At 46.8% G+C, this 26,448-nt stretch overlaps 10 protein-coding genes across 10 annotated transcripts; 4 read left to right on the top strand and 6 right to left on the bottom strand.

Moving 5' to 3' along the window:
* Positions 1-188: 188 nt before the first annotated feature.
* Positions 189-624, bottom strand: FSST1_008162 (uncharacterized protein; the record flags this gene model as incomplete). The annotated part of the gene is made up of 2 exons (XM_083225017.1): positions 189-308; positions 433-624. 2 exons carry the CDS (start codon positions 622-624, stop codon positions 189-191), a joined length of 312 nt encoding a protein of 103 aa, XP_083084123.1.
* Positions 625-1,273: 649 nt separating this feature from the next.
* On the bottom strand, positions 1,274-2,483 carry FSST1_008161 (uncharacterized protein; the record flags this gene model as incomplete). The annotated part of the gene is made up of 4 exons (XM_083225016.1): positions 1,274-1,643; positions 1,693-2,078; positions 2,130-2,197; positions 2,243-2,483. The coding sequence occupies 4 exons, from the start codon at positions 2,481-2,483 to the stop codon at positions 1,274-1,276; spliced, it is 1,065 nt and encodes a 354-aa protein (XP_083084122.1).
* A 3,257-nt stretch (positions 2,484-5,740) lies between these two features.
* Positions 5,741-7,453, bottom strand: FSST1_008160 (uncharacterized protein; the record flags this gene model as incomplete). The annotated part of the gene is made up of 3 exons (XM_083225015.1): positions 5,741-7,020; positions 7,066-7,251; positions 7,300-7,453. The coding sequence occupies 3 exons, from the start codon at positions 7,451-7,453 to the stop codon at positions 5,741-5,743; spliced, it is 1,620 nt and encodes a 539-aa protein (XP_083084121.1).
* A 2,063-nt stretch (positions 7,454-9,516) lies between these two features.
* Positions 9,517-12,000, bottom strand: FSST1_008159 (Cupredoxin; the record flags this gene model as incomplete). Its single annotated transcript, XM_083225014.1, has 11 exons — positions 9,517-9,639; positions 9,700-10,341; positions 10,392-10,526; positions 10,576-10,719; positions 10,794-10,924; positions 10,978-11,200; positions 11,271-11,372; positions 11,422-11,464; positions 11,519-11,539; positions 11,593-11,722; positions 11,769-12,000. 11 exons carry the CDS (start codon positions 11,998-12,000, stop codon positions 9,517-9,519), a joined length of 1,926 nt encoding a protein of 641 aa, XP_083084120.1.
* A 1,032-nt stretch (positions 12,001-13,032) lies between these two features.
* Positions 13,033-14,966, top strand: FSST1_008158 (multicopper oxidase-domain-containing protein; the record flags this gene model as incomplete). The annotated part of the gene is made up of 4 exons (XM_083225013.1): positions 13,033-13,277; positions 13,338-14,045; positions 14,098-14,800; positions 14,847-14,966. 4 exons carry the CDS (start codon positions 13,033-13,035, stop codon positions 14,964-14,966), a joined length of 1,776 nt encoding a protein of 591 aa, XP_083084119.1.
* Positions 14,967-15,126: 160 nt separating this feature from the next.
* On the bottom strand, positions 15,127-16,879 carry FSST1_008157 (Zn(II)2Cys6 transcription factor; the record flags this gene model as incomplete). Its single annotated transcript, XM_083225012.1, has 4 exons — positions 15,127-15,966; positions 16,016-16,177; positions 16,226-16,759; positions 16,820-16,879. The coding sequence occupies 4 exons, from the start codon at positions 16,877-16,879 to the stop codon at positions 15,127-15,129; spliced, it is 1,596 nt and encodes a 531-aa protein (XP_083084118.1).
* Positions 16,880-17,479: 600 nt separating this feature from the next.
* On the top strand, positions 17,480-18,641 carry FSST1_008156 (uncharacterized protein; the record flags this gene model as incomplete). The annotated part of the gene is made up of 3 exons (XM_083225011.1): positions 17,480-18,043; positions 18,094-18,384; positions 18,438-18,641. The coding sequence occupies 3 exons, from the start codon at positions 17,480-17,482 to the stop codon at positions 18,639-18,641; spliced, it is 1,059 nt and encodes a 352-aa protein (XP_083084117.1).
* A 1,697-nt stretch (positions 18,642-20,338) lies between these two features.
* On the top strand, positions 20,339-20,683 carry FSST1_008155 (uncharacterized protein; the record flags this gene model as incomplete). Its single annotated transcript, XM_083225010.1, has 1 exon — positions 20,339-20,683. One exon carries the CDS (start codon positions 20,339-20,341, stop codon positions 20,681-20,683), a length of 345 nt encoding a protein of 114 aa, XP_083084116.1.
* A 356-nt stretch (positions 20,684-21,039) lies between these two features.
* FSST1_008154 (uncharacterized protein) lies at positions 21,040-22,731 on the bottom strand (the record flags this gene model as incomplete). The annotated part of the gene is made up of 1 exon (XM_083225009.1): positions 21,040-22,731. The coding sequence occupies one exon, from the start codon at positions 22,729-22,731 to the stop codon at positions 21,040-21,042; it is 1,692 nt and encodes a 563-aa protein (XP_083084115.1).
* A 2,110-nt stretch (positions 22,732-24,841) lies between these two features.
* FSST1_008153 (uncharacterized protein) lies at positions 24,842-25,999 on the top strand (the record flags this gene model as incomplete). Its single annotated transcript, XM_083225008.1, has 1 exon — positions 24,842-25,999. The coding sequence occupies one exon, from the start codon at positions 24,842-24,844 to the stop codon at positions 25,997-25,999; it is 1,158 nt and encodes a 385-aa protein (XP_083084114.1).
* Positions 26,000-26,448: the final 449 nt, after the last annotated feature.

Genomic DNA, 26,448 nt, shown 5'->3' with positions numbered 1-26,448 from the left:
TTATTTGTTTTAAGCGTTTGTCAAAGATTTGCTTCAACTTTGTTATGTTTTCAAGTGATCAACTTTACCCTCCATCCGCTCCATCCGTTGTTTTAATTGTGATGATGCGCTGCGTCACATCCTCCTCTGGTTCTGATCCCTCTTATTAATTGCCTCCTGGGCCTCAACTCCAGACTTTCTGTACTTCCTTAGTCCTCGGGAAGAAAGATTATAAACACTTTTTCGAACTGATCATAGCCACGCATCCTCTCTTCGTATACACGCTTCTTCTCTTTCTGCCACTCCATTGCCTCGCTCACGCTATGGGCCTGTAAAGCTCCGATATAAGCGCTATCTGCCGCCTCATACTCTTGATATACAGCAGTGAGTTCGGGATACTGTTTGTTCCCGAGTCAGCCGTCAGGCTCTCCATGCCTAAAAGTCTGCACTCACATTCATGACGACCCATTGTTGAAATGCCTGGTTTTCATCTTTAATGTCATCCTTCTCAAATTCGCTCTTTGCTTTGTCTTTAGTCTTTTGTGCCTTTTTGCCGGCTTCGAGAAATTCTTTCTTGGTTTGGTTGACATGGGCTTCCATTTTCGTGTGTTCTTGGTCAGATTTTACAAAGTTGATGAGTCTCATGAAGTTGTAGCGAGGAGGTAAGCTGCTTATTTATAGCCTAACATTGATCTATCAGCGGCACGATACTTTCCACGGTGCAACATTCTAATGCAAGATGACGAAAACAAACGGCTTCACCCACCTCGATTTAACACCAGGAAAGCTTGGTCGCTGTAGGGCTGACGTTGTGATTGGCAAAGTTTCTCAATTACTGAACTAGCCTTTGCCAGCAGAAACTTAATCTCTGCGCCCTTTCTCTAGCCCACGCATCCCGAGATTCTAGTTGCTCAATCTTACTTTAGATGCCGTGTCTCAGGGCTCTAAGAGCTAGTGAGTTAGTCATGTCAAAGTATTCATAACTTGAATTTTTGGGTATTGAATTGAGAGAGGAAGGCTGATGCTACCTCGCGTCGTTGTGTCGGGTTAGAACCAGCTCAACCTAACTGTATGTTAATACAAACTTTAATTCTTGTCAACGCCACTAATATCTTTCGAGGCGAACCACGGTGGCCGGAAACTGTACCTGCAAACCTTGGAGCAAAAGCTGTTAGCAAGAGTGTCATAACCAAAGAGTTTTATCAGATACATCAACAAGTTACGTGAACAATGGTATTCAATGCATGATTTGGAACTGTTCATCTCTTCATTATATCTGCAGCGCCTCAATCTATCAGGGCACTTCATGGAAGGTTTGCTCGACATCCGTCTTGACATGAATATGCTTATCAGCATCACTTCCTTGTGCACTGCGTACACTCCCTTGGCCTCCCACCACCTGACTCCTCAATGCGATCTCATCATCAGATCTGGACTTATTGCCCATTGCCCAATCCGGCGGTGTTATAAAGCTTGATTTCTTGCTGTTTTTGCCTCGCAAGTACCGTAGCAGTGACTTGAAGCTGGGAAGACACGCTGACACGATACCTATTGAGGGTTCGAAAGAAGACCATATAGCCACTGGGCCCATATGCCATGTTGTATCGATTTCTCGTGCAAATATACTTAGATAGTGTATTCGTACGGCACTAGCAATGCAAACCCTTGAAAAGGTTAGTAATGAGTTGTTGCAAAACGGATGTGATTACTTACAAGCCTCCGAGTGCCAGGATGCCAAAAACACCCGCTTTCTTCTCCCTACTCATCTGTAGCTTGAGCACTTCTGGTACCGGAATCAAAAGCACAACCACGTTGGTGATAAGATTAACGATAGCTAGAGCAACGAAGAATTGGCCAACGTCGATGCATGAACCCTGAGACCCCATGAACTGTGTCCAATAGTGTGAAATAGGCGTGCAGCAGAAGCTCATGGTAAAGATAAAGATGATAGGATAGGACATCACAAGGATCGTCCCAAACCAAAAGGCGATTCGGAATGAGAGGCTGCTTCGGGTGAATATTCGTTGGTAAAAGAGGAGGATCGAGACTTTGGTTGTAAATACGGCCGAGGCAAAGAGGAAGCTGTATACGTATGAGAGCTAATGCTATTAGTACCAATCGTCTTGTGCAATAGGCTCAACCGAACGAACCTTGACAACTTCTGACAGTTGAGTTATCGTAAGAGCCCATACATGTTGCCCAACGCCATCATGGCCAGCTGGTAAAGTTAGTGACTACTCATGCCTACAAACCATGTACTTACCAACTACCACCATTATAGCAACGGCAAGCACAAACAAGAATGATACTATGATAGCATAGTCGTCGGCACTCAATCCGTACGTTTGTTTCGTCCGAAGAGCGATCCTGCCCGCCAGGAACACAGCCGAGATGATTAACAGCAGAAGAACAACGCCAGTGTTCTTGGCTTCATTATTGGCCGACAGATCTATGCCATCAGGGGGCGGCCCAAAGGCTGCTATGACAAAAGGGTCAATCTCCATTCCGAATAGGCGAGAGCAAATTGGGTGTGTTCTGGATCCAAGGAGGGAGGCACTGAGGCAGAGCTCCGCACTTTAATAAACTTGCCATTGCATGTTCCATAATGATACTGAGTTAATCTTCTGGGTATAGGCTCTGAGATCATCTGTAGGTGTTCGTGTTTGGAAACTGTTCTCCAGTTTATATTGCGGGCTCGGTCCCTTGCACAGTAACCCATCCGAAACAGGCGGGTCTTTTTGCCAAGGGTCCCTAATCCTGGGTATCATATCTCCTCTATCCATCCTTGTTTCCCTTCAACGATCGGCCTGTGATAAGCAATTCGGCGGCATAAAAGCCTGGGGTCAATGGTCAAGACAGAACATGGGGTGGGACCGCAGGATCGTTTGCATCTTTGTTCCTGGAGAAAAGTTGACAGCTCGGAAAAATTAGAGGTTTGTTTTTTGAAGCTCTTCAAAGTCATTGATCACAAGTTATGAAACGGCCATGTCTGAGTCTCATCAGAAGCAATGTTGAAATAAACACCAACAGATAACGAATTGGTTCCTAAAACACAAGTTTTCAGCTTCGGGCATAGTACGTAATGCTTCGTAGATAGTCAAATGTATGCGCCAAATCGAATACAAATTCATATCTTTCTATCATAGCTCCGTAGTATGCCAAGTCTTTTATTCAAGGACCTGCCCTCTTTAGGTTGGATCGACGGCAATAGCAGGCATATGTATGCAGAGAACGAAGCTACTATCACCTGCGTTCGGATATTCGCTTGACATCTCAACGTTTATAAATGGGGCTGACTGTTAATAAGCGAAGGTTTAAAGTCGAGAACGTCTTGGCGCATGATGATGTCGACACAATTCTAGACCATTGCTCGGCATGTGCATGCAGTGTCTGACTTGCAAAACACCGCCTGTCTAGTCTTGGCTCATGTCAGAGAGACATCAGACGCGTATCAAACATGGTCGATAGATCAAATGTCCAAGATGCTGGAGATCTGTACGACATGACAAAAGACGACGGGGAATTCTTGCCTCGGCTCGTTTTTTCATGACTCGCATGCTCGCCAGGCTAAACTGCCGGTTTCATCCTGACCACCCCTGTTCCTTTCCGTGTGCCCAAAGACGTATGTACTTCTATAGTTCTATGGCTTTAATCCTCGTTCGGCTTGGTTCCTGCATCTCCTGCCTTGCTTCACTGTCACCACTCTAACAGCCAAGCACAAAATGACGTCCCTTTCGTTAAGCGCCCATGAATGCACGTGGTCTTGAACCCCACGTGTTTAAAGCCATCACATCCCCATTATCAACAGATTCAAACTGTCTTTCTTTCGGGTAATCCGTGTCTTTAGGTTTTTAGGTGCCCACGTTGTATCCCCGCGGGAGCTTTCGATGCTACCATAACAGGCCTCTGACTCTTGTCCGCGACAACTAGCGAAAGTTAGTTCAATACGCTAACGATCTACAAACCCGTTTTGGGCAAGAATCTACGCGAATACGATATCAAAGTCTTTTGCCGTTTGAGAAACGGTATCCCAAAACGACCAAGAGGTTTGGTAGAGATGAACAGAATTACGGCCCGGTCAGAAGATCAACGGGCCGTCTGGTGTCCACGTGGGATGAGAACAAAAACAAGTTGGAGAGATGATAACTGGATACTGTTAGGCCTTATCAAAACTCAATCGAATCGTCAAATTTGGAGATTGCGTGATGGCTATTCCAGCAGGGATTGGAAAGCCTAACCGAGGGCTACGTTCATGTATCAGAAAGTGGGACACATCAGGCATGAACTATCTAGTGAGCAACAGAAAGGTTAGCCTCTAAGTAGTAGAGTACAAAATGAAGCTAACAAGTCTGGTCGAAATAACATGGCCCTCTAACTTCATCTCCTGTGTTCCCAGCAGCACAATCCCCGTCCTTGCAATCACTGCTCCAAACGGTTAGCCAAGTCCCTTTGCAGTTTTTTGCCTTCCTGCTATGGAAGATGAGTTGGTTTACCCTGCCGAGTTCTTCCCTTTCAAGGTAGTAGGAGTTACATACAATTATTATGTTGATGAGGAGCAGAGGTTAAACGATTTGCAATTCGGAACAAGATCTTTGGGATATATACAAAGGTGATTCGATGTTTACAAATACTATACATTACAGTCATGTTCCCCTAGGGATGCCAACATGGTGAGTGCATCACAATCATTAGATAATCTACTGACCACCAGTCTCTCCTATTATATTACCATCGTAGTTGAAAATCTCATAACGACTGATAAGAAACAACATTTCGTAGATTGTCAATGCCGAAGTCGGAAATAGCAAGCTAGCTGGTCATCTGATAGCTCGTGATATTGGATCAAGGTTTTTTTACATCCGCAAATACATGACAGCTTCCATTACCAAATTAGATAAAGCCTCTTATCATATAGAGACCTCCCTGCTAAAAGGAACGGTCTGGACTCTATCAGGTAGTCAGCCATCAGTCAGTATCTAGTAAGTGCTCCATTTCGCTTTAGATGCGGGTAGACCACATTTATGCCTCACTCCATTACCAATGGGAATACTCTAATTTGTTTCGTCTTCCTAGTTGTACTGGAACTTCCATACATGCCACGTGCTAACTGGGTATTAATGTCATCTCACAGCAATTAACCAACTTCAGTCGTGGTGTTTGCAATGAAACATAAATCAAGTGCAGCCAAGTGGGTCCAGATATCAGAATTACTAATCAAAAGTCAAAACGCCACAGAGTTGAGGTAAAAACCTCGTCAGACCGCCAAATGATCCACCACATCATATATACCACAACTTTCAACACCTTTCTAATCAGAAATACACTGGCTCAATGGTCTAGCGGTATGATTCCTGCTTTGGGATGAGTCATCATTCATGCAGGAGGTCCCGGGTTCAATCCCCGGTTGAGCCCTTTCGTTTTTGCTTATGTGTAGGTCCCGCACACTTACCTTTTGTTTTTTGCTCTACAACATACACTCACTCCACTCGTTACTACCTTTTTATGGTTCATTTACCAATAGCCAAGACGGTACTTCGTTCGGCTTTAGTATCATAGGTATGTTAGTTATGTTGGGTGACTCATTTAGACTTTCCACTGACGAGTGATATTGAACAGCAATGCAATTAATTTACAACAGCAATTTAGAAGAGTGGTATAGTGATAAATACAACGCTGACCCAGCCGTTACGACGCATCAAAGGTAAACGCCAATCCGTCCCGAGCTGCTCCTTTCCAGATTAGTCCATTTCTTCATATCACCTCAACACATAGATCCCCGAATGCCCATAGTAAGAAAAGTAAAAAGCAGAGCACTCAACAAGAGACAACCCATTGCCAGTCCCGAAATGACCCTGGACCGTGTCACCAAGGCACCCTTCGCAGACACACTCGTAGGAAGACCCGTTTCCAACGAAGCAAGTTTGCGTTGGAGTCCAGCCTCGTAGTCAAACTCCTTGGTCTTCTCCTGATATGTGTAAAGATCCGACACCACGGATTCATCGGTAAAACAGTCAGACGGTCTGGCACACCGATCCAGCACAAAAATCTCATCCTCCAAAAACTGCCTCACGCCATTATCCCATTGAGTTTTCTTGACAAACAAGTTGATCAGCTCCGTGCACGCATCAATGGCATTCCTCGCTCCAATAGTCTCATTAAACGTAGTGACATCTCTCGGTGTCGGATCTACCTCACCATCTTTGTCGTCGTAATGAGAATGCCGGTCACCGTCTTGATCGTTGTACGTGTGAAAACAGACAATGGATCCCCAGTCGCCGTATGTGTCGGGTCGGAAGCGGATGTAGCCTGCTGTATCACGCTCGATCATATCGGCGGGGTTTTTGAGGCGTCTCTGTGTGTGGCCGAGGGCGTATGAGTCGGATATCATATGCAGACACACGCCAAAAGCTCGTTTTTGAATCTCGGCTTTGTTGTATTTTGGTGTCGTGGCAAGGAGGAGATCGCGGAGAGTGTCGGATTTCGACGGGACGGTTTCCTTCCCAAAGTATCCGGGGAGAGCATGACTGAGAACATCGTCCTCGGACACTCCTTGGTTACCGCACGCAAGCTTGTACATGACTTCCACCCAAGTAAGAATGTTCTTCCTCGTCTTCTCTGGCTTCTCGCCCAATTTGGACCCCATACCATGGAAGAACTGAAGATTACCCATGTGCGACCGCTTCGTCATGCACTTTTCCTCGCCGAACTTGAAAGCATTCAACCACTCAATGCCCAGACTAAACATTCTGTTGTCCTGTGTGACATCCTCAAATAACAGACATGAAGGGTCATCATTCCAGACCACGCCACGGAAGAATTCCCATTGCTTGTCGTTGATGTTGTTGTAGACAGTGCCTCTCGGAAAGATCATGTCAGAGTTGATAAAGGCTGCGACGACAATGCTTTCGTGAACAGGGAACTTGATGTCCATCTTGGTAGGGAAGGAAACGCCGACGCCGATGTCATAATTTGCTCGGACCTGGTCATTTTTGGTGGTTGTCAAAGTATTTCTCTTGTTGTTCATGCGAATGGTTACATTTGCTGATCTTGTTAGCCATTGTCGACAGGATTAAAGAACAAACTCACCAGTCAAAGGGCTTCCCCTTTCCTGAAGATGCGTTACGTCAATCTGAAAGACCCGCGAGCAATCCTTTACCGAGACATGGTTCTTGGAGAAGGGCAACGCAGGGCATTCAAACTCGAGGGTAAAGTCTGTCCATCCCTGGCCATATTCCGCTACATACGTGACCCAGGCTTTGGATCCTCCCCAGCCTGCCTTGTGTTAGTACCGCGATATAGTGATTGAGGATATGGACTCACTGGGTTGAGCGAGGTAGATGGTTTGCTCGGTTCCCGCTTCGATAACGTTCAGCGGCTGACGTAATGGCCAGTTCCCACTGTCAAGACCAGAGTCGTCAAGGAGAAGATCCTCGTCTGACTCATTTTTTATGCAAACATGACACGAGAAATCCATATTGACAATATTCGGTCGTTTTCTGTAGGTTTTTACAAGGAAAGAGTTGGGATTTCGTGGTTTGGATGAGATCGAACGCCATTTTACAGCCGAAATCGAGAATCGTGAAGAGAATCTTTGCCTGAGAAATGATGACGTCGTTTCTTTTGGCGACGCGTTCGTTCTGCCTCAGCGGGTCATACATACATCTTTAACCAATTACAGTTGCTCATGTTGACGCGGGAGAGTCACGAGCTAAAGATAAGGTTATTCTGGTCTTGATCACTACCCTATAGCAATAGGTAAACAATAAACTAAAATAATTACTGGCGATAATAGGCTTTATTATAATTCTATGAAATGTGAATTATTATCTTGGCTTTTATATATATATTATCGGGTGGCTTGAGGACTATGCAAAGAGTGAATGCTTAATCCGGAGAAGACTCCATTTCCATCTGAGTTGGAATTGATCAGAGTAGAAATCCATTAAAAAATAGGGAGTCTAGTAGGGAGTACGACAGTGAGCTAGGCCTAGGGCTACAAAAATAAGTAGTCTAAGAAGTATAGTTGAACAAGCGTAAATTGACTTACTGATATTGTCTTGTAGGCCTCGAAAATAAGACATTTAGCCGAAGTTCCGCCATGGCACATTTGCTCTCCATTTGTTGTCAACTTGACACAAACACACATTATCAGCAATTCCTCAACGCGCGCGAATGCCTTGAAAGTTATTAATGAACGTCGCAAGCTACGGCGATCCGCCTAAATCATGCCCGAAAACATCCTGGCGCGTCAAAAGATCGATATCGCCGCGTTTCGCAGCCTAATGACACGACCAAACTCCCGTTGACTGACGATGCCTCAAGGGACTCAGTCGACACGACAGTCCACGTTTACGTTTTTTAGAAGTCCCGAGGTTAATCTCACTATGGATGCAGCGCAAAGTACAAAGCGTCCCACTCCAGGACTCGCACGAAAGATACCACGCCTGATCTTGTGAAGCTCTACTAATACTAGCAGACAGGCGACAGACAAGACGCTTGAAAGATGACACCAGCGATGCACCCATCTGCCCCCTCGACAAACGTCCGATTACGAACCATACCAAGATACTACGAGCAGATCTTAATACTGCGCTGCGACATGTCAGATCTCTCCATCTCGCGACTGAAGCCGTGACCGTCTCCCGAGTCGAAGTCGAAGCCATGACCGTGACAATTCATTGTTACGTTCAATATGTCAAACCTTGTCCTACAATGGGTTATTGAGCAAGACACTTGGTTGCCTCGTGGTTTTTCCCCCAACCTACCGTGAATGCAAGCTCACGCGCCTGCCGCGACGTTTGCCAATCATGTCCGCCTCTGTTGCCTGCCTCTGTTGCATTGTGCCAATGTTCAGACGAGACAAAGGAAGCGCCAATGGAATGCTGCGAACCTTGGCTGGCCAAAGACGGTTTGTACTTGTAGTCCTTTGTACAGTTCTCAACCCAGAACATAATTGTTCTTGCTAGCTAACCTTGACGCTACTGAATCAATGCACCGGGCAACATTAATTCCCATGACTCCACTAACTCAACCGTAAGTCTGACAACCGCAATTGTTGCATTTCCCTTGCAATTAGTAAATGATAAAAAAAAAAAAAAGTAGTTGCTTGCCTGGATGGTCAATAAATACAGAAGGCAAAAACATACAACACCGGGGATTCGCTGGTCGTCACCGACCCAACTACTAATCCAGCGCTTCGCAGCTTGACTATGGGAGAGCGGACGGGATCCCGTATTTTCTACGAGCTTTGGTCGTATGTATTATACAATGGTACAATCAAATACTATAATGCAATTATCTCATAATGCCATCTCGGAACTGCTTCAATATGTTGTGGTCAACCCATGACCGAATAGCCATGTTTGCACATTTGTGTCTGGAATGTGTGAAATGGCTAGGCATGGGGTTATCGACTGCAAATTTATCTTCTCCTGCGCATTTGTATGGCTACTGCAATTGTATTTCGAATTGATCTTTAGAGACGCGATCGATCTATTTGTCGCCCATAATCCTCTTTAACCATGTGGAACGAAACCATCATCCAAAAATACCGTCATGGGCGGGTTTAAAGTCGACATGAGGCCTTTCAACGACTGACTCGGGAACTTTCAGTGGTGTATCCACTGTAATTCCCTCCAGGATAGGCACTGTCATACCCAACTAAGCAGCTAGTGTTAGTGATTGACGCACTGATCAACACGCTAAAAATATTTGACTTACAGCAAAGTATCTCAGCTTCGCAGCGTGCAGCATCGTTGCTGTTTGGGACGTCACCTTGAACCTCAAAACACTCCATCCCAGCGCCGGTAAATCATGAACAATAACAAGCCCAGGATTGTGAAGATTTAGAAGCCTCCCCGACACGCCAGGTTTCTGTATCGCGTCTTCCACAGTCTTCCCCGGGAACTTCTGGTTCGCGCTAGAGCCAAGAAGCCATGAAGGTTCACCGTGCTTGTAGAACGATATCGTTTCATTGATACGGTTCTCGATTATTAGATCCACCACCGAGCCTAGAGGAAGATTGCTGATAACAGGTTTGCCCAATGTTTCGTTCACGGCGTGGAAAAGAAGAGGCATCATCGAACCGTGGAAGAGTTGCCATGGCTTGCCATTCAGAAAATACTCTGGTACACGCTCAGTTTTTGACGGCTGGGAGTCTGCTGCTAATCTGAAAGTAAAGTCGGCTTGTGCTGGCCGATGCTTGCTGACTGATGCTGGCGGATTTGCGGGATATGGAGGAACAAACTGTGCATCAGTGGTACTGCAGTCTGGATGTGTGTTGCCATCTGGAAAGAGACAAGTTGTCTCTGGTGTGGTTGTTGGTAGTGCCATTGGCTCGCCATATTGGGGAGGACGCTTCGCCTGAGATCATGTTAGATCAGTTAAATTACGTTTTAAGGAAAGAGACATACCCGATATCTCAAAATCGCGTAGCCATGAAGATTCTGCAGTTCGCTAGTGGAAGATATCCGGATAGCATAATCATCCGGCTCAGCATCCAGATGTATCAAGACAGTCACACGACTGGGATCCGGTATGTACACAACCTGATAGGCGTCAGACGCATCACCATTTACAAAGGGAGAGAAGACTCACATCTGACGTTTCTGGGAAGACAAAGCCGCCATTGTTGGCCACCAACGTCATCTTGTGGTGGTCGATAGAGACTTTGACAGAATGTTCGAAGCCTAAGTTGATGAGATTCAACATCATGTATTTCTGGCCACGGGTTTCAATGACCTGTTTCCATTATGAGCCTCAAGCCAAACTAAAATGAGCCGAATCTCAAATTGTGCATCGCTGGGGCTACAAACCTCATAGTCAGCTTCGCTGGGTGTGCAAGTTTCATCAGGCAATCCAGGAGGCTGGATGCACCCCTTCTGATCCAGTGCACGGCCATTGATGTGACCATATCCAGGTTGACGGCAGTGTACGCGACCCTTTCCTGTTAAAAAGACAGATTAGCTTTGACTGGCGAACATAGCGAAATGTTGTTACCATTGACTAAAATAGAGTCATAGCAGTAATACTCTGACCCTTCAGCTCTCATGCGGAGTAACTTCCAAACTGTATCACGGTGTTGATGATTCTGGACTATGACATGACGAATGTTGCGTTCAGCCTCGCGAATTTGGCGGAGGTCTACGCTGTTGTTCGTGACGAGGTGATATGGCCGAGGACGATCTGGTGAAGGTGCTACGTAGATCGCTCCGGCAATACCCTATGGCAGGAGTCAGTCAGTAGTCGTGACCATACCGTCACTTGGGGGTCGAGATGGATGTCCAGCTTACATCTGCTGATGCTGTGGTAGTGTGGTCAATGAACCAGTTCAGCCCCCATCCGCCAGATGTGTCGTAGGCGGTAGTCCAATTGCTTCTCGGAAGGGTGGGGAACTGCAAAGGGTTAGACGAGAATATCCTGTACGAAGGCGGTGGTAATTACCTGAGAAAGACCCGCGGTTCCATCATTCCATGGCCCAATAGTCCTGCCACAAGTCTTGTTAGTCGAATGGATATGAAGTTTTCGAGGATGTAATCACTGTTTGTGCCCAATTCCAGAGCTAGAGCGAAGTGTTATTAGTGTAGATCCTCAAGTTGTATCACTTCAACATACAGATGTATAGACGATTGAGCATATATGTCGCTTTTCACACTCAACTCGATGATATCCCCTTCCTCAGCATATAGCGTAGGGCAAGGGGACTGGCCATTGCAGGTAAAAATGACTCGCCACCGACCACCATCTGACGTTATTAGTATGATTGCTTACCATGCTGATGGCTGGCTTACCTGGGTTCATCCAACGTACACCTGTTTGTAGGTGATAACTCCTGACCAAAGCAGCAGATTCGACACTGGCATCTTTCTCTTCAGTCCAGTGTGGAAGGACATGGTGCAAGTCCTTATGCCAGAAAGCCAAGGCTATAGAGAATGTTGTAAGGACGACAATGCATAGCCAAGCCTTTCGAGAAGTTGTGTGAAGCCGCTTCACATTCGGTAGGAAATCCTGCTTAGGATCCATGGTTGCGTGTTTGTTGAAGCCGAGGTTTGGTTATCAACGCCAAAGAACAGCTCGTTTATATAAAATCATTCTAGTTAGGCTCTTTTTCGACAAGTAGCTAACCCCATTCGATATCCTAATCCTGATGACCTCACACTGTAGCTATCGCTATGTTTGAGTTTTGCGTCGCCCTCACGCGTGCGGGCGTTGAAGCAGGACAATACAGCTTTCAGAGTAGCCGCTAACACTATATGTCTCAGGTGACGCGAATCATCCATTACAAATCATTGATCACCTGGCTAGAACTGAGGAACGAGGCTAGAGTAGCGGAGATACAGTCCTTTTGAGGAAGAGATCTGGTGTATAGAGCCATAAATTAAGGTTTCCAGCCCTGGTCCGTTTGTCGTTCCCTGCAAAGTTACCTAGTGTCTTGTTGAACATCATTGGTTAAAGAATGGTGAGTTGAGATCCGTGCTAAAGCCCAATCAACCGTACACCATTCCTTTTGCATGTTCTTGTAAAAGGTAAGAGCCAGGATCAAGGTAGGAGAGCTACATATTAGTCGATTGTTCAGACCCTTGTGCCTGACTCACGTATCAGAATGACGTTTTTGCTAAACTCAGTCTCCCAAGCAAGAGTCCTGCCAGCCTACAGATTCCTATTTGCAGAACCACCAGTTTCACAGTATCTCTCAATAAAGACGAGGTGGAAACAGGTTCCAAGGTGGGTTCATCGGTGGAGAACCCTGCCGCTGAGTTGACTCGCAGGCTGTGATCATACCGTGTGGGTACCTAGTGATGATCCGAGAGCCCCAGATTGCGAGGTCCCTTGTTGAAAGCCGACAGTACCGAACAGCATGGCCGATCCCCTGACCCTTGGGCTCGGTAGTTGAGGAGAGATTGTATCCCTGTTCCAAACTATTCACAAGAAGCAACTTGACCGAGATCAAGTCACTATGGATGTGGTACCGTCGTATATAGCGACTGTGCCCCTGATTCATATCTCTCATTTGTCAAGCTCACTGAGAACATCCAGTTCTATTTGTCAAGTAACATGACCACAATGCGACGATATACCACAAGTTTTGCACTCTCATTCCTACTGCTCTGCAATTTTGCAACCGGCCTACGAAGATACAACTTTACCATCACTAGCCAATGGAGTGCTGCCGATGGCCATGGGCGACCCGTCTTTGCCATTAATGGTCAAACCCCTGGCCCCTTGATTACAGCCACTGAGGGTGAAGAAGTCGAGATATTCGTGAACAACCAGCTCGCTACCGAGACTACTATGCATTGGTATGTTACTAGCCTAGACAGATGCAAGTGTGGAAGTAAGAAAACTCATGCGGTGTTTAGGCATGGAGTTTATCAAGTGGATAGACCGTGGAACGATGGTGTCCCAGGCGTAACGCAATATTCAATTCAACCACGTGATAACTACACGTATCGTTTTACCGTGCAGCAGCAGTATGGAAGCTATTTCTATCACGGGCATTTCGGTCCTGCATTTGCCGATGGGCAACGTGGTCCCATCTGGATAGAACCTGCTGCATGGCGACCAAGACCATACAAGGACATTTCATCATCGCCGCAAGATGTCAAGGGAATGCAGCGTGCAGAAGCAAACCCTCGACACATTGTCATAAGCGACTGGAACGCTGAACCGATGGATATACTACTTATTATGTACCGAGACACGGGTATTGTCCCCTGGTGCAGTAACTCAATAGTCATGAACGGGAAAGGTAGGACATATTGCCACGCTAATGAAGTGATTGAAGAAACAGGAGGACCTGGAAGAAACTCGCTCGGCTGCATGGTCCAAGCCAAACAAGGGCTCTATGCCAACTCTCAAGTTTGTGAACCGACATTAGGAGAGCTTGAAGTCATCACCGCGGCGGATGGAGAAGAATGGATATGGATCAACTTTATCCATTCTGGAGCACACCATGAGTTGCAAATCAGCATTGACGAACATGAGTTCTATGTCATTGCAGCAGATGGGGAATTCGTTTACCCACAGAAGGTGCATGCCGCCAACTGCAACCTTGGAGAACGTATAAGGTATGTGTTTGTGCCTTTGTGAGACAACAAATAATTAACGAGATATGACTAGCATTCTAGTGCATCTGGAAAAGACCCCAGGCGACTACGCTATTCGTTTAACATCCCTTCGGAAAGAACAGGTCATTCAGGGACTTGGCATTCTTCGTTATCCCTCCAAAACGAACAATAACGAAATCACAAAACTCCCTACCACGAAACCATGGGTACACCTCAACGGCACTCTGGTATCTTCATCTTTGACGCCCATGGACGAGATGAAGCTGGCTCCTTTCCCTGAGAGACCTCCACCACCAACTTCTGATCAAACAGTAAAACTGTTCATCAATATGACAGGACCTTCAGCTTGGTCTTTGGGTCTAGGTTCTCATCAAGCATTCCGTCAACAGCTGCCACCTCTGCTATGGCAAGAGGGCTCCAGAGGTAGCACAACACTGGGTGACCAGAACGCGCTCCGAAATGGATCTGTCGTTGACATCATCTTCGAAAATGGAGCCAATGTTACGACTCAGCATCCCTTCCATAAACATAATCACAAGGCGTGGATCATCGGAACTGGGCATGGTGGGTTCTCTTGGGCGACAGTTCAAGAAGCCATTGATGCAGGTGCTGCGAATCAGTTCAATCTTAAGAACCCTCCCATTCGCGATGGATGTCGGCTTGGGAACGCTACTGGAGACTGGACCGTCATTCGCTACGAGATCACGTTCCCTGCTGCGAGCATGCTACATTGTCACATGATTCATCATTTTGGGGTAAGATATTATCAAGCTTTGGTGCATACCATGCTAACAGTTGTAGGCTGGACAGCAAATAGTTCTTCTTGAAGGAGTGGAGGCAATGGCTCAGATACCCGAAGAGGTAAAACAAAAGGTTCACGCAGACTTTGTGCCGAACCTTCGTTACGGCCCCTTGGACTGACTGTAGAGGAAGGAGATAGACAGTAAGAGACAATGAGAAAGAAGAAGCCGACAAACTTCACAGCATGCTTCATGTACACGTAGGAAGCTCTGGTATTGAGCGTGACACATCATCACTAACAACTATCCCTATCAACCCTTTCCATGTCCTTGGCTCCGTGTTAAAGACATGCCCCTTCCAAGGGTATCTCAGGCACACCAGCTCTCTGCATGCCACACCACCATACTCTTGCTCTATACTCAACACCTACCATACCTATTAATCTTTCTGCAGGATATCCATAGTCGACACCATCGTCGGCTTGCAAATTCTTCAAAAATTGACCAATAAAACTCCCCAGCAATGGCCTTCCAAAGACTTTCGTGAGTAAAAATCTCTCGTGGCTCATCATGCTCTGACCACCATATGTTTCCGTCATGATAAGATACCGTATCGCGTTGCCAAGAGGGAAGAAGACAGCCACAGAGCTGTAGTCTCCAGCTGGTGGTTGGAATAGTAGGTGAATTGCGTGTGCGATGCGGTAGGCATAAGATGTGGCGATTTTCTGGCTTGGACAATCCACGAGATCGCGTTTTGTGTCGGACGTTGGGTCTTCAAGTTCACAAAAGCCAATTGTCGAGTATATCATTAGATAAGTCATCCAATAATAACAGCTCAAGTAAATAACTGCTAGATCGTCGTCATTATTGGGAAGAGGTAAATCTTTCCCCACGACTGTGTAGTCGTAAGCCGTGAGAACATCGCCTATTTCTGCCTCCCAAGTCATGAGGTCCGACTCGCATGCACGGCATGTGTCTTTGAGTATATTGACCAGTTCTGATCGGATCGGATGAGAAGCTTGTCGAAGAATGTCTAAGTCTTCCAGAAGACCTGGGACCTCTACCAAGATGTCAATGAGCTTGTTGAGTGGTGAGGCTGTCACTGAGCGCCACAGCGGCATTCGCTTCCACTGTTGTTGACTGAAAGTTGACCTCGTTCTTCGAGACACACAGGCATTGATCTATGAATCTCAGCATATGAGCACAACCGATTTTAATGGCTAAATCTACCAGAGTGAGACAACCATCAGCCAACAGCTGGCGTCCCATCGAGGACCAAACATCGCCGGGGCCCCGGCTTAGAATGAGTGCCGTTTCGCCATCGATGTGCTTTTTGAAACCTTGAATCGTGGGCCTTCTAGGATCTTCAATAAAATTCCTGCCAAACAATTGCTAACGCGACGTTAGTACACCATCTGATTGAAGAATTGGGAGACGTACTTCGTAAACTCGCATCAGCTGAACGGCCGCGAGCATACCGTCCTTGTCTTGTCTGAACGACTGTAAAGAAATGGCCATTTTCTGCAGAGCCAAACCATATGCTTGTTGACTCTTCCGCGTGAGTTGCATGTCGTTTCTGTTTGCCCCAAGAGTAGCTGTGCTCAGTGCCATTGCGATATATTGAAGAGCGGGTTCTACTTGGCTCAAGTCCTCATAGAGTCGCATGCGCTGGAAGCTCGTTGTACCTAAAGCCTTGAGCGAGAAACCGTTCCCTCCTGACAGATAATCCATCCAGAAAAGTCCAGTGAACTTTTGAGTTCTGGCTGTCCTGGCGAGTGAGTTATGTAGCGGTATTACACACGCACCGGGTGGTTTCGAGATAGGTTTTACATCGAGGCTGTCCCTTTGCGGCAACTTGGTATAGGATGTTTGTGCTGGCCCTTTGCTGTTGAGCCAGATAGACTGCTTATCGTAGCCCCCGCATGAGATGTTAAGGGCGATGCATTGACCGCAAAAGGGCATTTTCTTATCACACTACACAATGTCAGCGCCTGATCTGAAGGGACCCATAAGGAGAGACAGCAGTTGACTTACTCCCTTCTTGCGTTTTCGACATGTGATGCACCCCTTGGATCTACCAGGAACACCCACCATGTTTTCGGATTCAGATCAACCTTGAGAACGTTGAATAGTAGAGTAGATTCAGTCCAGTATTATATTTGTGCGTAGATGGAGTCATCCTCTTGACTTAGCTATCTAGATTACAGGGTCATAATCTAGAGAAGCGAACCAATTAAGTTTCCAAATAGAGTCGGCCTACGGAGAAGTACGTACGTAGATCTAGTGTTGGCTTTTGCGTGTTCCAATGACGGCATTGACTTCATGTGCCGGCGCAGATTGACTCTCGATATAGTTTAGCGCTGTGAATCCTTCGCACACGTTAAATCGCATTCGCCTTTCTCTGTAAACGAACAACCTTTTTTAGTGGAATTGAAGCATCATCTCAGCCAATCAACGTGCACTGAGGAACGGACTTCGCTTTCCTGAGATGCTGAGACACGGGCATGAGTTGAGGATTTGCAGGCGATGTTGCTAATTCTGGTTTCAGTCGTCAACATAGCCTGGATGAATATGTATATATATCACCCTCAGTCAATATGAATAATATTGCTCATCACTTGACTTCAATTCATCACTCGACTTCACTGCATTCCTATCTTGACTATCTACCCACCATTGTATACCACCAACACCATGGCCGCCCCAACACGTCCTCCAGCAAATGCTTTTGTCGCCAAAGTCCGTAAAGTCTACAATCCTATCGGCTTCTCCAAGGGATACAACTTCGTCTTATGGTTCATCTTTGCTGGCGCCATGCTGGGCTTCTCTCTAGCACGCATGATGTTCCTTGACTACACAGGCGTCTACTGCAATCCCAACAGTCAAGGCGGCGGAGCAGGTCCCGGTGAATGTTTCTCTTACAAGAGCAAAGCTGTTTACCAAATCGGAATCAAGCTTCATCTCTACACCATCATCCCTGCCAGTTTGCTCGTTGTGTTTCAGTTCGTGCCATTTATCAGGTACAAGGCCCTTATTGTGCATCGCATGAACGGGTATATTGTCACAATCCTTGCAATCATCGGGACTGCGGGCGCCATTATGATTGCCCCAGTTGCTTTTGGTGGTTCGCTTATGATCAGAGGCTGGGTCGGAACTATGTCAATAATGTTCGTTGGATCTCTGTTCTTGGCGATATGGAATATCAAGACATTGCAACTTGAGCAGCATCGAGCTTGGATGCTTCGAGCTTGGTTCTACGTGAGTACTCGAAGCATTTTTTGTCAAGCATTCGTCACTAACCTTGTCAGGCTGGTTCCATCATCACCATCCGCCTGATCATGATTATTTCCGCACTGGTCATGTCCAAGAATCCAACCTTCCAACAACCTATGCTATGCGATAAAATTGCTACCTTTTACGATGACACAGAATCCTTGGTAGCTAAATATCCTAAATGCGAAGATTTGGATGCCTGGGTATCGGTGCAGGGCGACATGGGTGGTGAAAGTCCTGAGAACATCTCTGCGGCGCTTTCGCTGGGTTTCTCACTTGGTGTCTGGATGGCATTCGCCATTCACGCGATTGGTGTAGAAGTCTATGTAAGTTATCCTGGTATCCTCCAACCCTCTATTTCTAGCTGACAAGATCATAGCTTCAGTTGACACCTGCAGAAACGGAGCGTCTACGTAAGGTCTCCTATCAGCGCCAGCTTGAGAGGGGATTTAAGAACCCTGGAAGCAGTGGCCTTACCGCTGACCGACTTGGAGATGCCGAGAAGTGGTCTCCGGGAATTGATGCTGTTGCTTGCCCGCCCGTGAAGCGATTTGAAAGCGATTCTTCAGTACCTACCTCTTAGAGTTGTGACCCATGTGGCATTATGGAAGAGAGACAGATGAAACAAGAATTTCATGCCATGAAACTGCAGGTGATGTCTTGAATGAGCGATGATTTTGAGCGCTTCCCTTGTCTAGATATCTTAGTTGATCGAATAATGGAAATATAAACAATTGTTACTGCCTGAATCAGCTGATGCTTGATGCAAGTCAATGAATCCCCGATTGGTTTTACCCAAGGGCACTATGCTTATATCAAATGGAACTTGGGATTGGCCGAGTTCACAGAATGGGCTGGTAGGCTGGATCTCACTTCAAGAATTGTAACATAGAACTGATTGGGAGGCTGATGAATGTCAGTATCGCAGCATGGGCCGATGTATTCGGCGACTACCTTATTCTGCACATATAACGCTTATTCGTTGTGAAAGTTCACCGTAGTGCATGCGTCTAGTAACAGGGTTTATAAGAGGTTCGGTAGCATAATTCGGCCTTGGGTCCCATTCAGGCTGAAGAGTACGCAGAGTAGTCAAGTCTGGACCGATCGGAAAACAGCATGGACCCCTCAGACCCTGCGATAAGTCACACTGCCAAGTACTTTGTAATGTGTACCTCGGCAACAGAGAAAAAGACACGGAATTGACTATAAAAGGCAGACATGACAGTCAAGAAATGAATGGTGGGTTAGTAGAGAACCGTGACTGTAAAATGACTAGCCACGGCAATTTATCGCACCGAACATGGCACTGCAATTCAACGTTCCTCATTGCCGAACTCCTACGCGGGCCCTAGTATGATCGACTCTAACTCAAAGTTGAAAAGGCACCGGCTAAGCTTTCACGGGGAAACTAATGCGTGGGACGATACCATTTCCCGCACCTCCAAGTTGAGGTAATTAGGTACAAGAGTTACTAGTGAATCTATATGGGAATGCAAGTACTGCGCATCGCTCGGAGCATAGAATTAGACTCCGTATGTAATGGAGGGGCGGGATACACCCGGACCCCAGGAAGATTTGCCTCAGTGCGATCGTTAATGTTGTATTCGCCGCTATAACTGACTCCACCTTCGCCTTCCTAGTTCTCTTGCCAATAATACAGCTTTGTTATTCTGGAATCGGTAGGCATAGAACTTAACGAATTTGTGATCAAGACCTCTGATAAACTCGAACAACTCTTTGGCTTTAGTATTATTGTAGAGAGCACCTGTTTAATGGCTTAGCAAGCCTCTCAAATCAGACTAGTAAAGGAAGGTCATATAGCTCTGGTGGAGAGTTGAAAAGAATTTGGACAGCATTTGCCATTATTTTTGATCTGCATGCTGACGGATGCTCCCGAACCTTGACTGCCAAGCAACAGGGCCAAACCGAAGGATTCAGACGCAGATACTGTGCCTCTTGCAATATCTCGTATTGCAAGGAAGACTTCATGTCCAAGTCGCGAAGAGCTGTGAAAAGCCTCATGGGCTTCAATCGAGTGAATGTAAAAAGACGACGTATTTAGATATCGCCGAGAGGAAGAGTTCAAAATATAAAAAGACTGTTTATGTTCATCTTTTAAAGAGTCTAAGCACTCAACTCCTCATCCACTTCACACTCAACCACCAACTATTACCATCTTTTACATACTACTAAAAGCCAACGCTTTTTTATCAAAAGTAAGCATCTGGCTAAAGGTCCAAGACTCTTCAAAGCTATAGCTAACGTATCTGATCAGCTACAATGAAGTTCTCTCTTACCGCCGCTGTTGCCCTCTCTGCTCTCGGCGGCGTTGCCAATGCTGCTAAAATCGAGGTACTGACAAGCCGCACCACCTATATTGCCGATGATGGCGATAGGCACGGACTTGGAAAGTTTACCGATGGATGCAAGAAGAACTCATTTCCTTGGATGAAGGAAATTTGCATCGATGACAAGAGAAAGAGAGCCCATGCTGTTTATCAGACGAACAGGAAGGAGTGTTTCAAGGTGACCCATGAAACTTCAGGCAACTGTAATTGCGAACCCGGCTGGGGTTGCAAAACGTGCTACACGAAACACTATACCACTACGGCTTGCAATTGGTGAAAGAGGTCATTCATCAAGTATGGGAGGAGATTCAATCGGACGTACAAGAACTTGTACCTATTCATTCTACCTGTTTTACAGACAATCTGACTGTCAGATAAACATTCTGGCGGGCTGACCAACAATAGCAATTATTATAACACCAAGATAGGTTTGACAACAACGCAATTATTATATCACTCAGTGAGAAGGTCTTTTCCACCAAAGGATGGATATTGCAATACATATAAACCATAACACTATTTCAAAAATGCAATCATTGGACGTGTCTATCAGAGATTACATAGCAAAATCAAACAAGGAGAAGGTAGGAAACTCCCATAAACTCGTCACATCATTAATATCACATCAGCACACTAGTACTGCTCCTTTCTGTCCAACTTCCCAACCAGCTTTCCTCCATCAAGGATACTCCCAAACATGGCAGCTTCAAACAGATAGTTGACCTGCCAAGCGTGATGATTCGCATGTGCAATCAGCCAAACCATCTCGAGTACTCGGCCATTAGCGAAAAGTTTAGCCATTCTCAATCGTGATCCCTCGGCGAGTTCCAACTCAGTTGCTTCATCAACCTTGCCCCCGCGAACATACGCTAGAGGTCCTGTGACGAGATACCACCAGAGCTCTTTCAGAAGGGGCTCTTCATTGTGACGGGCGAGGTGCTCGTGGACGTGATCGCAGGTATCCTCCCCGCTGCAAGTATACTTGGTATCAAGAGGGCGACTGAAGCCAGTGAGACGGAATTTTTTGTCGAACACCTCATCAAAATCAGCCTCGCTCTGAGGCTGAGCAGGAGTCTTTCTCGCCTTCTGCCATCCCAGAAGGGCGCGACGGAAAAACATGTGTCGATCGTTCTGAATGTGCCAAGTGTATAGCGCGGCACACATCCTAGCAACAGGTTCATGCCATCGCTGCGTGAGCATCCTTGCGCCCATCACAGCATAGGCATCGTAGACCCTCCTCAGTACGTCTTCGCTGACAATTCCTGTCTCTGTAATGTCGCTGACGTTGAGGAACGAGTTCATCACCTCCGAGTTGACAAGGTCACAGCCCACGTCGACAACGTCGGTTCCTGGCGAGCTAAAGACAAGATCTGCCATGACGGCTCCGGCATCAAACCCCCTCGCTGTCGCTTCGGCTGCCATGCCAAGAAGACTACTTTCAGACAATGAAACGATCTGCGCGGTTCGTCTGTCCAGCCGAGCAGATCGGTTGAGAAGATGATCCTTGTGCTTCTTCTCCAGCGCGATCTTACCCTGGATATATCTCTTGCCAATGGCGACGGCATCCCGACGTTCTCGACCGCCAGGTGTTCGAAGCGCATGAGGATCGTTCAATCCTTTCTCCAGCAGTGGTTCAAGGTTGGGGAAAACGTAGTTGTAACCATGCTCATAGTAAAAGGCCATGTCAGTGACGTAGTTGGAGAACATGGTATTCGAGTCGGCAGCACCCATAAGCAGACTAGCAATACCGCAGCCGAACAAGGCATTGGTGGTCTTGAGAGCTTCAGGCCAGTGCTCTGCGCCAAGGATCTGAAGGATCTCTTGAGAAACGGGGCTCAAGCCAGCGCCCTTGGGCGGCAGAACGTTACCGATCGCATGCTGGGATTGCTTCCATTGCTCTAGCTCAGGTGAGAGTTTCAGCTGAGTAACTCTAGATTCGGAGCCATGGGACGAGGAGCCAGAAGAAACCCCCGAGGATTCGTCGATGTCTTCAAAGACTTCAATCACGAAAGTACTGGCAAGGTTGGACAGACGCTGGAGATCGTCGACGGTTCCGCAACCAATGAGACTTCTCGCTTCAGCATATCCGATGTGCACAGGGTGCTTGGCTTTGGAGTGTCGGTCGAGTAACCTGCCAATGCCACGACCCCGGAGACCCTTGCCCCAGAAATACGGATACTGGGGAAGCTCAGGAGAAGAAGAAGAAATAGAGGGGTCCGAATATTTGCGGGAAGAGGATGATTTGACTTTGATTTTGAGCTCGTTGAGGTTAAACTCATCCCAGTAGCTCTGCTGAGGCCAGGGTAGACACCAGGGGAAGGACATTTTGATCGGCAATAGGGAAATTAGATCGCTAGTAATAGTGTAGATAGTTCACGATAGTAAGAAGTCTGAGCGTATTGATCCTTACTAGGGTGGTTTATTGCTCTTCTTTTATATAAAAACCTCGCCTGTTATTTCAAGGACGATACAACTTGAAATACCGCAGCTATAGTACAAAGGAGCATGCATTTGCCTAGGTTGAATTAATTATTAAATCGCCATCGCATACAAAACACTTGTTAATGTTGAACCATGAAATCTTTCAACCTCTTTGATTGCGTGTGTTGGTTGAGACAAAAGAGCTAGCTAGGGGCCTAGATCCAGAAAACAGGGATGAACCAACGAATGGTCTTGTGTGCCCCCTCCCTGATTGCATTTCACATAGGACTTGTCCAAGATAGAAACAACATGCAGTGACGATCGCCAGTGATTCGGAGGTGGTGGTGGAGTGTAAGACATTATGTGCTTACGCGTGGTGAAGAGGCAAGAGGGTTCAAGAACCTGCAAGGCTTCGCGTCAGATGTCTCATTATTATAGCGTCTCCTATTGTCAGTCGGCGACACCCGACACACGATGAGTACTTTGAGATCTAGATGATTCTTTCAGGGCGTTGCAATCTCAGATTTCATCGTTGTGATCATTCTCGGGAGGCTTGACAGATCGGGATTTGCGGAAGGATACGATTCTAGCATGGGGCGAACCAGTATGTTGCATCATCAGGTTGCAATCACCAACATGCAGGTTTAAGTGATGGCGCCAACACGATAATGGTCAAATTCGGTAGACCTTGGTAGACATAAACCCGTGGATTGGGCGTCTCGTTTATCACTATCCGTACTCGGTAGCTGATTTCTGGGACTATGCCGTGTGTGGTATAACTCGGCAGTTGGGTCTCCACGTTTAATGGGAACCAAGCCATTCCCTTGGCTACAGGTGAGGATTTCCCTCACAAACCATTTGTAATGACCCTTGACAGGTTGGGAATATCAGTTGGTGATTGTCCGTGGGCGGTGAGTAAGACATTGACTCGGGGCTGAACGTACGTAACGCGCAAATGCCGCGTCTGGATTTAAGACCCAAAAGAGAAAAGTGGAATTGCTTGTAGGGACAAAACATCTAGAAGCCTTCTCCTTTTGTCTCTGTCTGTAAGATTAGAAAACATGGTCTTGAGGTACAGGATATGCATGTCTCGCTCATACACGAAGAAGAGAGTAAGACAGTCATTCTTCATCCGTCAGATAACTTAACCACCCACCATCATGACGAATTCCCAGTTTCCAGTCCATCCTGTCACGACGCCCAATCTGGATCCATGTTAGCTTCAAACGCTAATTTAGACGGCCCCTCCCTCCATCAAAAAAAGCATGATGGTCCTCGATAAACCCCGGGCCGGGCCTCTTCTCATTTTCGTCCAGGCCAGGGCATCGCCACGAACGTTTATTCGACTCATGGCTGCGAGTTTATTGAAACAAGCCTTTTCCTTCAACGCAAACGGTCTAAAGCCAAACTTAACCTTTGCCCGGGATTCGAAAGCCCTCGATTTGGTCTTTCCACTTGCCGACGCGTTTCGCAGTGTCAGGCTGACAGGCGATCTAATTTGATCACCATGCACCAGACCTAGGTCGAGGTTGTTGTAGATAGGCTAATGGGCCTGACCCTGCTGAGTGAATCGGACAATCATTGCCAGATTGCCATTCCTACCATGTCCAAACCCGGCATCCTAGTGGAACATATTGTATTGGGCCACATTCCATGGTCTTGGCAGGCTTTTCTTCTTTTCTTTTTCTTTATTTCTTCTGCTTCTCCGTTTTGCTTTTTCTTCTGGTTTGTTGATTAGGCTCTTGTCGGTAAACTACACGAATGAAACAAGTGCCGCTACTACTACTGTGTCTCTCCCACGTCTGGTCTGGTCGGGTCTGGTCCTTTTTTGTTCCCCATTTCTTGAACTTGCAATATCCATCTAAACTGTACCCTCCCCTCCCCTCCCCTCCCTGCAGACTACTGCATAAGACGAATTGTGACCAACAACCAACAAGCCAACCACCCACAATCACGCCAAGACATCACAAAGTCGCTCACTTACTCGCCCACCCGCTTACCATCGACCTCACTAATGGCTCCATCCGATGGACTCTCTTCGATCCAATACCGATCCATTGATCTGTCAGCCCGCGAAGTGAGGTTGCTTGAGCTGCAGCCATCTCCCACCAACGACATCAACGACCGCGTAGTTTGTCGCCTCGTTCAAGAGAAGCTGACCGATTCTCCTGACTACATTGGCCTCTCAGCCCTCTATGGTGACATCACAAATACAGAAACCATCATCCTCAACGGCAACAAGGTCGCCATCCCTCTAGACCTTGCTGAGGCACTACGCTATGTCCGAGATATCTTTCTAGGCAGGCGGATTTCCACTGCCCATTCCACATCGGCACTCGACCTCGAACTGCAAAGAAATAGCAATAATAACACCACCGCCCAAGATCAACAACAAGATTCGCCGCCGCCTTCACCAACATCAAAGCGTCCCGGCTGGCTAAGGACATTTCTCAAGAAACTCGTGGATCCAGGCTCGGCCAAGACAGACAGACAACCGCCCTTGCGCGTCTGGGTCGATCTATTATGCATCGACACACGAAACAAGCGTGAACAGGCCGAGCGTCGCGCCACCATGGCTCGCGCATATCGCCAGGCGCGACTGGTGGTAGGATGGCTAGGCCCCAAAGACTCGACATCTGACCTGGCCATCGAGATCATCAGAGCGTGGGATAGTTGCATGCCTGCCAACTTCGGAGAACCCGGCGACCGTGAAGCGAACCCGAAGAATTACGCACCCATCCTTCAGTGGATGGGCCCCGTTGCTCATCTCAGCGACATTCCTGAGGGTATCACCGACCCTACAGATGTGCCCAGTTATAAGGCTATCTCCGGGTTTCTCAACAGGCCATATTTCCGGAATACGTGGATCCTTGATGACATAGCAATGGCGTCGTTTCCTACGTTCATGGTGGGCGATGGTATCGTGTCTTGGATGCAGATCCTACGCCTCAACCGCGTGAATGAGGATATCAAAGACCATGGCGCGGAGATGTTTCCAAGTGAGCTGCGGCCTTTGCTCGAGTATATGCCTCTTGGTAGCGTTTACACGTTTCTTAAAGAGTTTGACCGGCGACAGAAGCAAGAGGAGGGCCGCCCTCCGATGTGCTCTACGCCAGCCAGTTCCATACGGAGTTCTGTTTCAATGACGGCGTTGAAGACAAGGCAAAGATAATACCAACAGCCTCTTCTGTGTTGACATAGATCGTTTTACCCGGGTGTTTTTATTTTGTTCCTACTGTTACGAGTAGCAATCGGTCTGAGGCGTCATGCTACCGTGGTTTCTTCTGTGGAATATTGATTGGATGCTCACTTAGCGATTTGGTTATTATGCATATGAATAGATAATTATCTCACACTGCCCCAATCCACATCTCAACAAAACCAATTTCTTCTGGAAACATTTCAGTATTAGTTTGGAATGTGTGTACTTCATGTGAGACCCTGATCAATTATGCTACGTTGTCACCAAGTTATAAATCGTCACCGTTGTCTAAAAGAGTCTACAAACACCATTTTGAAGGCGCAAAACTTCAATAGTCAATTATCAGTCATCATGTTAAAGGCCTCGACTCTGAGCCCATGCATATTACAGATCACAAGTGACACATCGGCATATCACTG

Source organism: Fusarium sambucinum, chromosome II, assembly GCF_050947815.1.
Source record: "Fusarium sambucinum isolate potato_lamoka chromosome II, whole genome shotgun sequence".
In the NCBI taxonomy this organism is placed as follows: Eukaryota; Fungi; Ascomycota; class Sordariomycetes; order Hypocreales; family Nectriaceae; genus Fusarium; species Fusarium sambucinum.
This window is presented reverse-complemented; position numbering and strand designations above follow the sequence as displayed.